At 38.2% G+C, this 13,551-nt stretch overlaps 1 protein-coding gene across 2 annotated transcripts in view; it reads right to left on the reverse strand.

The window, feature by feature from the left end:
* Positions 1-207: 207 nt before the first annotated feature.
* ELOVL4 (ELOVL fatty acid elongase 4) overlaps positions 208-13,551 on the reverse strand; it is a 32,877-nt gene continuing 19,533 nt past the window's right edge. For both annotated transcript variants that reach the window (XM_040554006.1, XM_040554007.1), the window contains exons 3-6: positions 12,882-12,962; positions 6,036-6,207; positions 4,172-4,299; positions 208-3,223 (exon numbers count right to left, since the gene is read on the reverse strand). In XM_040554006.1, the coding sequence (XP_040409940.1) occupies positions 2,948-3,223; positions 4,172-4,299; positions 6,036-6,207; positions 12,882-12,962 (657 nt within the window). In that variant the 3' untranslated portion in view covers positions 208-2,947. The remainder of the gene's footprint in view (positions 3,224-4,171; positions 4,300-6,035; positions 6,208-12,881; positions 12,963-13,551) is intronic.

A 13,551-nucleotide genomic window follows, 5' to 3' on the forward strand; every position in this document is an offset into this window, starting at 1 on the left:
AGCTGCATAGTCATAAACAGAAGTATTGCACTCTTGACCATGCCTATAAAAATGCACATTTAGTAAGGCCATTATATTCAAGATTAGAATGGGACTCAAGTCATGAACAATCCAATATATTATAAATAGACCTAGGAAAGCCATATAGCAGAAGATCGACTCAAAAGAGCAGCGTTGCAGCAACTGAACACGTGATTTCTTTTTCCCCCCATTAAACTGCTAATCTCAAACTGGGTTTATCCACATGTCCAGACAACATGATGTGTACCTATGCATGCATTCTCACAATGCATTGTTTAATGTTTCTTTTTTAAATTTTTAAAAGGTACCAAGTGATCCAGAATTTGGGGATAGGATTCTACTCAAGTTCTGCCAATAAAGTTCAAGTTTTATCAACTTTAAGCAGCTTCCATGCACGCTAAGGGGGAGAGAAGATTTGACTTCCAATTATTTTAAATATTTGCCAACATGCAAGATATAATTCTTACTTTACAAAGTGTAGCAAAGGATGTAGTTGAACACGTACTAGAATACTTCTCGGTATGCTCTCTTGGAGCTGGATCACATTAAGATTATGAGTTTATCCAATCTGGTTTACAGAAATAAAGACAGAGCAAATGACCAATTTAAACACAAAACAAGGAATGATACAGATTTACAAGTTAGCTGCCCACATCCCACGGCAAATAGAAAGAAGCTACCCTTTGATCACAGTGGGGTAAGCTACCCTGAATTTACAGAAGGGTAAGAATCTCCACACCAGACATTACCTTGGAGTAGCGGGTGTGCTGTAAATCTGCTGTCTAACTTGCTTTGTAGTTATTTGCTCCTTTAGCCATTCCAGAGTAACACAGCCAGCCAACATTTTGGCTTGGTTAAATGCAGTGGCATCTGTCCAAAAAAGAAGGATAGACCATGTTCCCTCTTCCCCATGCCACATTAAATAAACAGAGTTATACAAATGCAAAAAAGATTCATTACAAAGGCTGGAAGAATCACAAGACACAACGGATAGGAAAATTAATGGTCACATGCATTACAGTTCAGCAGAGACGTTCTCTAACAATCTTACATTCTGCCATAAAATCCATGTTCATGGATATTACCGATGAACCAGTCTTGTAGTTGAATCAGCTCCAACATTAGGAATTATATCCCAGTAGAACAGATCATAACCAACCTTTTTCCCTATGACCTGCATTTTTAGGTTTAGATAGCTTTCATTACAGTGACAAGAGACAAACCCAAGACACAAAAGATGTTTATAATGTGCAAAACAGTTCACAACAGGTGAATGGATATTTGAGATGCAAGATCTTAGATGTGCCACACACTTTAATCTCTATACCTAGAACTCCACGTACATTCTTCCTGCAGTAATGATATCACTTGCATCGAGCAATGAATGTTTCTGACCAGAGCTGGGAAGAATGCATTTCCACAGCAACAATGCAGCTGTTACAGTGATGAGCAAGGACCCAGAGCTCAGGACATGGTTTCTAATTCAACCTGTCTTTTACTCATTGCATCCTCAGCAACTCAAAACTTCTTAGTTAGATCACATTTCCCTTTCATAAAACTCTTTTTATATTTTCTTCACAAAAGGAGTTAGCCCATTAATGTACCAAGTAAGATGAAAAGCTGTCTAAAAGAGGCTTCTACTTTGTGTAGCAGTTATGACTGAAAAATGATTAGCAGAATCACTTTGTCAATTAGGTTGAGAAGAGCCAAGAATATTTTGGAACTAGAGTTTCAGCAGCTCATCTCTGATATTCACATTAAAATGGTGGCCTATTAGCGATACTTTGTCTGCAAGTGTCTAAACAAATAGAGTATTGATGTGCATCAAGTAGTAGCAGCATTTTCAGCATTTTGTTTGCTGTCTTTTGTACTGTATTACTAAATTCTCTCCCCCAGTAAAGTGACTGTCCTGTTAGTATGACTAGCCATACACACTGCACTTCTAAACAGACCTACACTTTGTTTTCTCCCCACCAAATGTCATCTGACAATTTTCAGCATCAGCACTACAGGTTTAATGCAGGTCACAGACAACAAGCAACAGGCCTACTTTAATTGCTTGCTTCACACAATGTATTGTTTCATATTTATAAAATCTAATGTCATCTTCACTTAGCTGTACTAGAAATACCACTCCAAAATTTAAGTTTATTTAAGTTTACATTAAATTAGAATATTGATGATTTGACCAAAAAATACCTGAAAAAAGTCCCTTTCACTCCCACAGGAAATTAATTTTTCTGCTAAATTCTTATTAACAGATATGTATATTAGAGGACTCCATATTTCAGAAATCAGTTATTTAATGCTCAATATTCCTTTCAGCTGATGAAGAGGTAGGTATATTTCCACACAAGGGAAAAAAAAAACAACCAAAAAACTGTAACAGACACTAAATTAAATCAAGTAATGTCTGAAAAAGTCAAACACTGTTCTGACAGCACATAAACATGATGTGTCTGAAGATACTTTCCAAGGAAGACAAGAAAAGTTGCACATTCTGATTAGATAATACATCATAATTTGAAATTTAATAATTTTCTGGAAAGAAAACAAGTATCCAAATGCTACTTCCTCTCCCTCCCTCTCCCAAAGAAACGTGGGTGCCAACAAAACTGGTTGTGTCAGTGATTGTTTTGACTTTTGGACTGCTAAACATGGAATTAACTGCAATTCTTCCTTACTTTCACCAACACCAGCAGTCTACAAGTTTACACAGAGACCATGTGTGTGATAATTACATAATTACAATAGAAATTCAACTTTAAGTTTTGTTCTTAAAACAATCTTCATAAATAATGAAAACATCTGTGTTCTAGCTCTTCAGTAACCTAAGGTTAATTGGTACATATAGTGTTTTTTTCTTCCTTTTATAAACCAAACTGTAGGTTCCTCACTGCCAACAACGGTTAAGGCCTGGATCGAGTTACTCTCCTTTTGCTTTTCCCTTTTTCTGCTTTTTTCCATTTTCCACCACTGGATTATTTTCCGCTTTGCTTACTCCATTTGCAACAGCACCATTTGCTATTTTGCCATTCTTTACAGGTTCCTTGGGCAGCTTATATGTCCGATAGTAGAAGTTACCAAACAGGAAAATGAAGGTGACAGCATAGAAAATTACACCCCAGTGCATCCATTTAGGGAAAGGACAATCAATATAAATAGACAAGGCTGTGTGGCCAATAGTCACATGGAACTGCACCTGAAAGACAGAAAATACACAATCAAAAAGGGTTGGATGTATTTTGTGGGTCTGACTGCACTGATATATACCAAGGTGTGAAGGTATGAAAACTGATGAAGAGGGAGGTGGGGGGAAACTGTATTTGGCTGTCCTATCATGCATCCCCAACACATGACCAGAAGCATCAACTTCATTGCACTATCTGGCACGAGTTTTCGGAATGAGAAAAATGAGAAGGCATGAAGAGATCTGGATTTTCTCTGTCTTTTGAACAGTTTTTTTTAATTCAGTTGAAACAACCCATAAAGCAGTGTCAGTAAACTCACAGAATTCTTATCCATGCTGTGCAGTTTCTGAGAAATGAAATAAATACTTCCATACTTCTACCTCCAGTTCTGTTTTACTAGCCCTAAAGTAGATTTGAAAACTAAAAAATAAATAGAGACGCTTTCAATTGCGACTAGATTTTCCTATATCAGGTTACTGCTGTACAACAAAGCAGATCTCAAGCTTGTCCTTAAAACTACGATGGCAGTTTCATGGGATTTAGAATAGGATTGCCAGATGTAGTATTACTTCCTGCTTCCATATGTGGGTGTGGAGGAATGGAGTCAATGCCAGCCTAAGGTTGAGCTGAAGTCATCTTTAGCACTTTTCCAATGCAATAATAATTTTTATTATTATGTCACTAAATAATAGTGTCTGTTTTGTGAAAATAAAAATCTTTTAAAACTTACAAATGCCGCTGTGCAGTAATAAGAATTTAAGAACTTTTCCCACAACAATGGTTGTATAATTAGGCAATTATTTTAACTGCTTAATTTCACTTAAGAATATACTAATTTTAACTTGAGCTGTGAGTATCAGACAACTAAGAACTTTTGAAAAGGACATCTGTTCCAAAGCTCTGCAGAAAGAAATCAACTTAGAGACAATTTCTGAAATAAATGGAGAAATTTCACTTACCAATTGCAATATGGTCAAGTATCGTTTCCACCACAGGTATTTCTGAAATTTAGGGCCACAGGCAGCTAATCCATAATACATGTACATAATGACATGAATAAATGCATTCATCTGAGCTCCAAAAAAAGCTGTCCAGAAACAGAAGGAAGATTTTCATGTAATTTTACAAAAAGAAAAAATATCTGTTCTAGTATTTGTGTGATAGCAAACATTATAAAACACAGGGCACGTCCGGCTTCCATCGTTGAAATATTCAATTGTAGAGCACAGACCTGATAGCTGACATGTACTGACACAAACAGCTGTTCGTGCAATTAGTGTGTCACTACTTTCATGGAACTTCTTATGCAAAAGTTTTTCATAGATTTTGTTGAACAGACATAAGTCACACGGATTACACATTAGTTATTGTAGTATAAGTATGATGGCTTTGCTAAGGGAGTATTTGACAGTGTAAAGTATATAAAGTATAAAGCAGTTTCAGGTTCTGAACTTAAATCTGTTAAGCTGTAATTAGATGTGTAAGGTTCACAACTCAGCAAGAAATCAAGAAACTCACATGGCAGTCTGATTAAAGAGGCCAAAAAATAATACAAAGCAATACTTCACTTATGGTTGTAAGATGTTTAAGAGCATTGCAAAACAAGTTTGTCTAAATAGCTCATCTTCAGTTTCTTTATTTATGACTTATAATATCCAGCATTCTTAAACCAATGTATAGCACTTCTACCAGAATGATCGATGCTGGAAACAAAGGCATTTGCTTTCCTTCGCATTAAGATCTCTTTGCTCTCTGTCAAGATTAGCAACCATTGAACAGGAATAAACTATACCATGTTAAGGCTTTCCTTTTACTACAGAGAGGCTCAAAAGGGTAGTGATGTATATAATATTAGGAGAAGGCAGACATTAGCTGCTGAAATCATACAACTCAAGATTCCCATGTGGTAAACTGCATAGACTCTGTTAGTTAATTTATAATAGATTTGCCTATGTAACCAATATGCTACCTACTAGTACAAGATATCTGTAGTAACTGAAAGCATAAAACCCACATACATTAAGTATCAGTGTGGTTTGACAAAAAAAGTTTGGTGTTTACAGTATGTTACTTTCAGTGCTGTAAGCCTACAAAACATGTTACAAACAGAACAGTTTGTTTGTTTTGTTTTTGTTTGGTTTGTTTGTTTTTTGAGATAAACAGGGCAAAAGATACAATGCAGGAAAGGGGGGATGTAGCAAGAACAATGGAATAAAGTTCTTTGATGCTGGTCTTAGAAATGAAACAGGAAAAAATAGACTGAAATTGAATTATAGACTGGTGTCATTAATAAGTTTTAAAAGTTAATTGACAGATTTATTGGCTCATCTTCAAAGGAAGGTTTCAGAATTTATATATGCCTCTTTACATAAAAAAGAAAGCAAACCCCAAACTCAGATATAATGCCAAAATAATGTCTCCGTTAACTTCATTACATTCGCACACAGATTGTTGCCCATAATTAGATTTTGCAGTTCTCTGTATCTGCAAAAGTTAAAGTTAAGCAAGACACATTCATCTGTTTCATACAGAACAAGGATAATTTTGAAGACAAAACTTCAGGCTTGCAATTGATGCCCATGAGGAAAAAAAAAGTTTTGCAATTCATTAGACTATGGGTCCTGGTATCTCTCTTTTCCTCCCCCACATTTCTCACAAAGGAAGATTATACACTTTAAAGCCACTGCGCTGCTTCAGTGCTATTTAAACAACCTTCTGTATAATAATGTTAAGTCTAACAAAATTTTTTTCCATTGATCCTAAACAATTATAATAATTGTCCCTTACGTTCACTCAAAAGGGTATGGGAGGAAGGGAACTCACCTTGTCCACCTGCAACCCACTTAATACCAATCCACCACAAAGTGAACATGGTGAAATGGTGATAGACATGAAGGAAACTAATTTGGTTAAATTTCTTCCTCAGGATGAAGAATACTGTATCCAAGTATTCAATTCCTTTGGAGACATAATACCACCATAAAGCAGCAGCTATCTGTAATTAAAGAAGAAAAAAAGGTTTTAGTGATTCCAATCTGAATGGAATAAAATTATCTCCATCTAGCTGCTGCAATAGAAGAACATCTCTTCCTTCCTCAGCTCCTGGTAAATGTTGAGGTGGAGTCAAACATCTGATGGTATTAGAGTAACAACTAAAATAATACTTCATTCATCTACTCTGAATGTAGTAGAAGTAGTATTCTGAGTATATTCCTCACAAATCACTGCTATAAAAGAGAGTTAACAGAACTAAAAGCTTTATTATCTCTGAACAGTTTACTCATTAAACATAAGGAATGTGTGTCTTCATTCTGTATCTCAGCTTTGCGGCAGCAGACTACCACAGGGCTTCCCATACTAATGAAGCAACACTTTGATGTGGTCAGAACAATGAGGCAGAAACGTTGCCGTAAAATGAAAATGCAAAGGCTGAAACTTTACATAAAATTCTTTCACTATCATAGGCATATTGGTAGGAAGATAACAAATCAGACTATAAGCTAGGTAAGGTAAAGATTTCACATCTGTTAGGGCAATATTCAGCCTGGAGAAGAGAAGGCTCCAGGGAGACCTCATTGCGGCCTTTTGGTACTTAATGGATGCCTGCAGGAAAGATAGGGAAGGACTCAATCAGGGAGTGTAGTAACAGGACAACAGGTAACTGATTTAAGCTAAAAGAGGGTAGGTTTAGATTAGATATAAGGAGGAAATTTTTTACTCTGAGGGTGGTGAGGCACTGGCATAGGTTGCCTAGAGAAGCTGTGGATGCCCCATCCCTGGAGGTGTTCAAGGCCAGGCTGGATGGGGCTTTGGGCAACCTGGTTTGGTGGGAGGTGTCCTTGCCCATGGCAGGGGGGTTGGGACTGAATGGTCTGTAACGTCGCTTCCAACCCAAACCATTCTGTGATTCCACGAATATTCTCTGCAGCTTCTTCCAGTCTACCCAGTCACCCTCTCTGGAAACCAGCACTACCCCAGTGGCTATGCTCCATTCAGGGAACAGAAGAAGTGAGATCAAGGGAGCCACACAAGCTGCAGATATAACCCACCTATCCAACAAAGCAGTGCTACACACCCAAGCATTTTTTCCCTAATCCACCAATTACAGTAGATCTTGCCCAAGATGCAATGTTAACAAGGCTTCCTGCTGAAACCAGAATATTGCTGTACCAGGTTAAGCCCAGAAGCTCTGTGCAGTAATTTGCTAATACTGTGCTACCGGGATAGGTTGTTAGTGGGGATTCCCTTCCAGATCCCAAAGCACAGCAATGAATGTAGTTGCTGGCATTGTAAGTCAACTGGCTTGTTATGCAGGGTGGGACCAGGACATATCCCAGATGGTGACTCACATGTAGAATAAATAACAATAAAAGGCAGGGGGAATGAAAACAGCACCACCAGCAAGGAAAGCAGGCAATGTCACAACACATTCCTATTTGTAAGTTGTTCTCTTCGTCTTTTTCAGACTCATCTGAAGGCAAATCAGACTTTCTTACCTTAACATTATGTGAAGTAACTCTGCCACCCCCATGGTCCCCGGGGAAGACAGAAGAGAAAAATTAAGAGCAGCAGCAGCTTCCCTTCCCAAATATACACGTACTGTGAGATTTATGAGTATGGGTGAGTGAGAGAAAGGGGGATCAGGAGACCAAGCAGTACAGAGCAATGCTACAGCCCTGCATGGAGTTTTCCTCCATATCTCCAAAATAGCTAGAAAGGAACATGTCTCTCCTCAGAGTAAGCTTGTCACAGCCATAATTGGAGTGGTGGAAGTTTTAAAAAGCGATTACAGTAGAAGAAAAAAACAACAACAACAAAAAAAACACAACAGCAGCACAGGAGCAGAAGAGTGCCGCAGCTCTGCATTGCAGACTCTGCGGTTTCCCAAAGGGACTGCACAACTTACCGATGCCAAACCGCAGACTTCTGTATACCCATTACTCAGTACCCTTCTCCCTCGACAGACATAACATAGCCTACTTCAGGTCTCAGGGAGAAGACACAAATGTTGTCAGTTTTACATAAAAAAAAAAGATATTGAATATCTGCCAAAGTTGGAGAGGTGCTTGACGAAAGAGAAGGGACCCCCACAGACCTCGGAGTTCCCAGCCACGCAGCCCAAGCTGCAGGAGCTGTCAGTACACAAGTTACCCAATATCCAGTGCAGTTCTGCTCCTGGGAGAGGGAGCCCTGGGTGTAACACCCACACCAAGGCTTCGTCTCACACCCATGGATTAGCATAGCAGTTCAGCATCTTTCACAGATCTTTGCTAAAGCTGCATCTTTTAAATAAATTAAGATAAGCATCTCTTCATCTCATCAGTTGGCAGTAGACACTTTGGACTGTGTCCATAAAATGACAAGCCAGCTACAACACTCAGGTTCTTTGGAGGCCCTGCCTGCCGAGAAACTTGCAAAGAATCAATAGGTCAGTTACAAGCAAACTGCCAGAAAAGCTCTAACCAAGCTGCTGTGTATTTTGTTAAAGGAACAGTGGAATAATAAGCTGTACTTGCAAATTTACGGTATGGCAGAGCAAAACGTAAGTGGAGAAAAATCCAACAGAACACTTAGATTTTATGCCCAGGATGCTACAGGTTCACTATACACTTCTGGGAAGTCATTTAATGCACTTTATTCCTCCTCTTTTGAGTTCTACCTGCCTTGCAGAAAAAAACAATTAGAGCCCAGGGATCAAGATCAACTGAACTTTTGATCAAAATGCTTCCCGTCACTTCAGAATAAAAATAGCCTCCATTTTCTTTTTTTTTTTTTTTTTCCTCTTTCAGGATTATACTTGCCAATTTGTGTTTATATAGATCTTTTGCCTAAAAGCTCTTTTGCCTTCCTCCTTCCTATCATGAAGTTTTACTATCATTTATTCTCACGACTGACGGACTTCAGGTACTGAACTATCTCAGAGCTCCCAATGACTTATGCAGGCATTAGGATCATTAACTTACAGATGCAGAAAAAAATTGAAGCAGATATTACCTCCTTTGCCCCAAGCCATTTATGCAATCAGCGATGGGGGTAAAAAGAAAGCAGAACAATACACAAACTTCTCCATTAAAGCATCAGAAGTTACGACCTAACATGTGGTCTTTCGTTGGACACAGCATGAAAGAAAGATGCAGCTTAAAAGAAAATATGCATTAAAACAGGTGAATTCCTCAAATGAATAGTTCTAGTCATGACCATACAATTTCTGGCAGTTTTCATGTCCATCAGCCTAAGTCTGTTAAAACACCAGATGGCACAGAAAGATTACATTACAGCCTAGGATTAAGGGGGTCAACAAGAGGTCCAATCCCATGACCTCTGCCTGCTGCAGGCTTTTTAAAGAGAAGGCTGTTTTAACACAGGGCTCTGTTCCTGCACCCTCCTTCCTCACTTGAGGTTGGAGATGGTTATCCATTAAGGAGTTTGAAGGGACAGGTGCTTTTTAGCAGTTAACAATAACATGAAGAGTTGGGGGTTTTGTTTGCTTCTTAAGAGAACTCACTCTCCTCCTGCTTCACTTACAGAATTTTGTTTATAGGACAATAAGATTTATTTTATTAATTCAAGTTCCCTTTTCACAGAAATTTGTTATTTTCATAGTAAGTTGATATCATTTCATCTGAGGAAACCATTCAAGCTATAGACATACATACAAACAATGCGAGTAAAAGCAGAGCATAATTACAACCACAGCTCAGCTTATCAATTACAACTGGTACACTTAAAGCTAGGAAGGAGTTCACCCCAACTCCTAATTCTCAGCTCTCCAGAAATGCTAATAAAATAGATGAACCTTGTTCCGGGAAACCAGAACACACAAACATAAGCAGATGTGAAAGTGACTATTTATGGATGATAACACATCTTAATTTAGACAAAGGTGGGAAAGCGTTCACCCTAAATACTGGAGCTTCCAAAGGAGCACTCCGGAGCACGGATTTAAACCTCACCTCTGCACCTATATTATTTTGGCTCTCTAACTATAAACTTAAAACTTCCTCCAAGATGCAGCTCCAGTTCCTTCAAAATCCCTTGTTGGGGATTTTTCCCCATTTTTCTTTCTTCTCTAGTATGAACAATTATTTTTTTTTAAATAACCAACTACAGAACGAACTCCCCAACTTCCTGTCAGCAGCCAGTAAGGCTACCTACTACACCCAGAAGGTAAACACATTTGAAAGGAGTAAGGTCTTTTTGCAATTGCAGAATCTAATTTTTATCACTTGCTTGCTCCAGTTGTCCATTGCCTATTGTAAGGGAAACCTTGACGGGATTAACAGGTGTAGGTAGGTTTAAAACACTAAGTAAGGGGACGAACTTCTTCACACTGTATTTATTAACTGTCAGTGAATACCAGAAGCTTGACAAAGAAAACATACAGGCGAATTCATGGAGTGATGTGCCCTTTAGAACCAGTACAACAAGGAGACCGTCTCCGACTCAAGAGATCTGTGAGCTGCAGATTGCTGGTGTTGCACTATACAAGGGAAGGGCCACCACGTGCCCAGTCTTATACTGCTCTCTTGAAATCATTTGGCTAAGGCCCTAAGACAAGATCTGGGTTGGAGAGGAAAGACTTGCTGCCACCCAGGATAGCCAAGCCTTTGCTTTGGGACTGTTTACCAGGTCTTCGTACTGCCTTCAGGAAAGGAGGATGGTTTCTTGCCCCTCATTTTGAGCAGGACCTTTGGTCAAATGTGGCTGCTACATAACAACTTTGTAGTGGCAGTTTCTGCATAACAGGAAAAGATATAAATGGAAGTTTTGCCAGAACTTCTAAATTTCCATTCAGATCACCATATACAATTAGTTTTTGCAATTTTCAGTATTTGCTCCAGCTTTCCAACACCTGCAATGAAGTCATATACGAAGCTGCTGCTCTCCAGATCGTTCTCTACAATGTTTTCTGGGCTCAGTACTGTTTACAATTTCCTTTATCTGACTAATACAAGACTCATTTACTCAGTTTCTACCAAATAAAGTGACTGCATCTGTAACTAAGTCCGTTATTGCAGCATTCCCCTTCTGAGAAACCCTGGTGCCAATAAATACTAGACATTTAGTATCTGTATCTATTGAAAGAGTATTCAGGGATGTGATACAAGGTTTATCAATTGTAAACTTGAAACTGCAGGAAGTTGCCCACACTTTGATATTTTAAAATTACTTTTGCAGGTTTATATTAAGAAAAAAGCATTGCAAAAGGTATCTTGATTTTTTGTTTGCTGACAACGTATGACAAGCAACACGACCATACCATCTAAATGCAAAGCATGATACACTGTAAAGCAGGCCAAAAACTTATCCTAGACTCCTCAAAGTACACTTGTAGTACTCCTATTTTCCTAAAGTGAGAATTTACTCAGAGCTACCAGATAATAATGATCAAGACATGGGTCTTGACTGACAACGTACTAAACAATTACTGCAACACTTGAGAGAACTCAATTTTCCCTGCTTTCCCAACTCTATCAGTTGCAAATTGAGTGTTACAAGTCAGAACTTTAGAAATAAAGATTATTCAGACCCGTAAGTTTCCAAAATCTTAAAAAACCGGGAAGCACAAAGAACATATATTGATAAAGCAACCTATCTTTTCCAGAAAAAAAATAAATACAAAAACTCCACAACCTATCAAGCATTTGTTATACTTTAATAATTTTTGTTTTTTAAAAAAATCATTAACAGAAGTATTCTAGTGAATGATACAGTAGGTGTACAGTATTGGCAAAGAAGAAAGACAGGTGACTACCGCTGGGTCAATAAAAAAAAAAATCTACAGAGCTGTTCTGCAATATCAGCCATCATACAGAAGTTGTAAAAATCAAACCTGCTCTTCTCACTACCAGCCCTGACACTTGCACAGGCTTTTGAGTACCTGTGAACAGCCCCCTTGTTGAGAAGTATTTTTCAAAACGCGTCATAAACATTTGATGTATTTAGACCATAACATGCTTTCGTTGCATTTTCAGGAACGTGTCCTAATCTGTCGAGGATGAAACTTGCAAGGACAGCTGCAAGATTCTCAAGTGTCAGCTCTGCCGGAAGATAAGGTTTAAAACATGAGCTAGTCAACAGCATTACAAAAGTTAACAAGCATCTGCACTTTGATTTTAACTTGAATGCTTTCCAAAAAACACACATTTGAAATCCAAGCTTCTGCAATGAAGTATACTGATAATACATTTGCCAGAAGTCAGCAAGAGTTCATGAAGCCAAACGGGTAAAGGATACAAGAAGTTGCCTTACCAGTATGAGTGAAGTGCAACTTCAGTACCTGCTGACAAATCTTGCTTGCTTTGATCTAGAACTATACCTTTACTGTGGTTACCCTGTATCATAAACTGCAGCATAGGCTTGCAACCTAAGTATGTGTATAAAGTTTATCCTGTAACATACAACCATGGATGAAGTCAAGGATGGTATCTTCAAGACTATCCTCATTTGTAGCAGTCAAATGAAAGTTAATGCAGATACGCTGATGCATTGTGATTAACTCTGCTATGTGCAAAGCAGTCAAGCCTGAAGCGGTCTGAGAGAATATAACGGGATACTGCCATGGCAGACAGCACAGCTTTGGGAATACCGTTTTCAGACAAGACTTTAAACGTTATGTAGTGTTACATATTACATCCACCCACACACAAATACAAAAAAAATACTCACCCTAACTTCATATACATTATCTGAATAATCCACAGTCTGGCAGACATAGCTGTATCCTCGAGCTCTTGATGACAAAAACAGCTGAAAATATTAAAGTCACACATGAGGGGAAAGGTACTATATAAACCATGTTCAAAGCAGTTATCAGCAGGTTTCTTGCTACTTCGAACTTACCTGAACAGAAATACTTAAGTGTCCTTATTAGTCCTGAGAATACTATTGAAGAAAGCCAATATTTAGTTTTATCAACCTGTTAACACAGTGCCTGTTTTCTTGTATAGTTAAAAGAGTACCCATTTTTCCTTGCATACCTTTGACCAGATAATTAGAGCCCTGTACAAATTAGTAAGATTTCCAACATGACCTTAAGCTATTCAAACATGAATCTTCCCTTAGAGGGCTCTAGATTCAGAGGAAGAAAATACTTAATTGCTTTCAGTATGAATGATAGAGATGCAAAAGCCACGATGGATTAGAGTAGAAAGAACTCTCTCCAATAGACAGGGATTAGATAATTTGGATCTACTGTTCTCAGAACAATGTATCTATCAAAATCCAGAAAGGAAAAAAATAAAATCAGAAAAGCTGAACAAACAATGCTGAGCACCCATAAAACATACTGAGAGACACTGCACGAAGAGAGTTTGTGCCAACAGGAATGGCCTAAAGC

This window comes from Cygnus olor, chromosome 3 (genome assembly GCF_009769625.2).
Source record: "Cygnus olor isolate bCygOlo1 chromosome 3, bCygOlo1.pri.v2, whole genome shotgun sequence".
NCBI lineage: Eukaryota > Metazoa > Chordata > Aves > Anseriformes > Anatidae > Cygnus > Cygnus olor.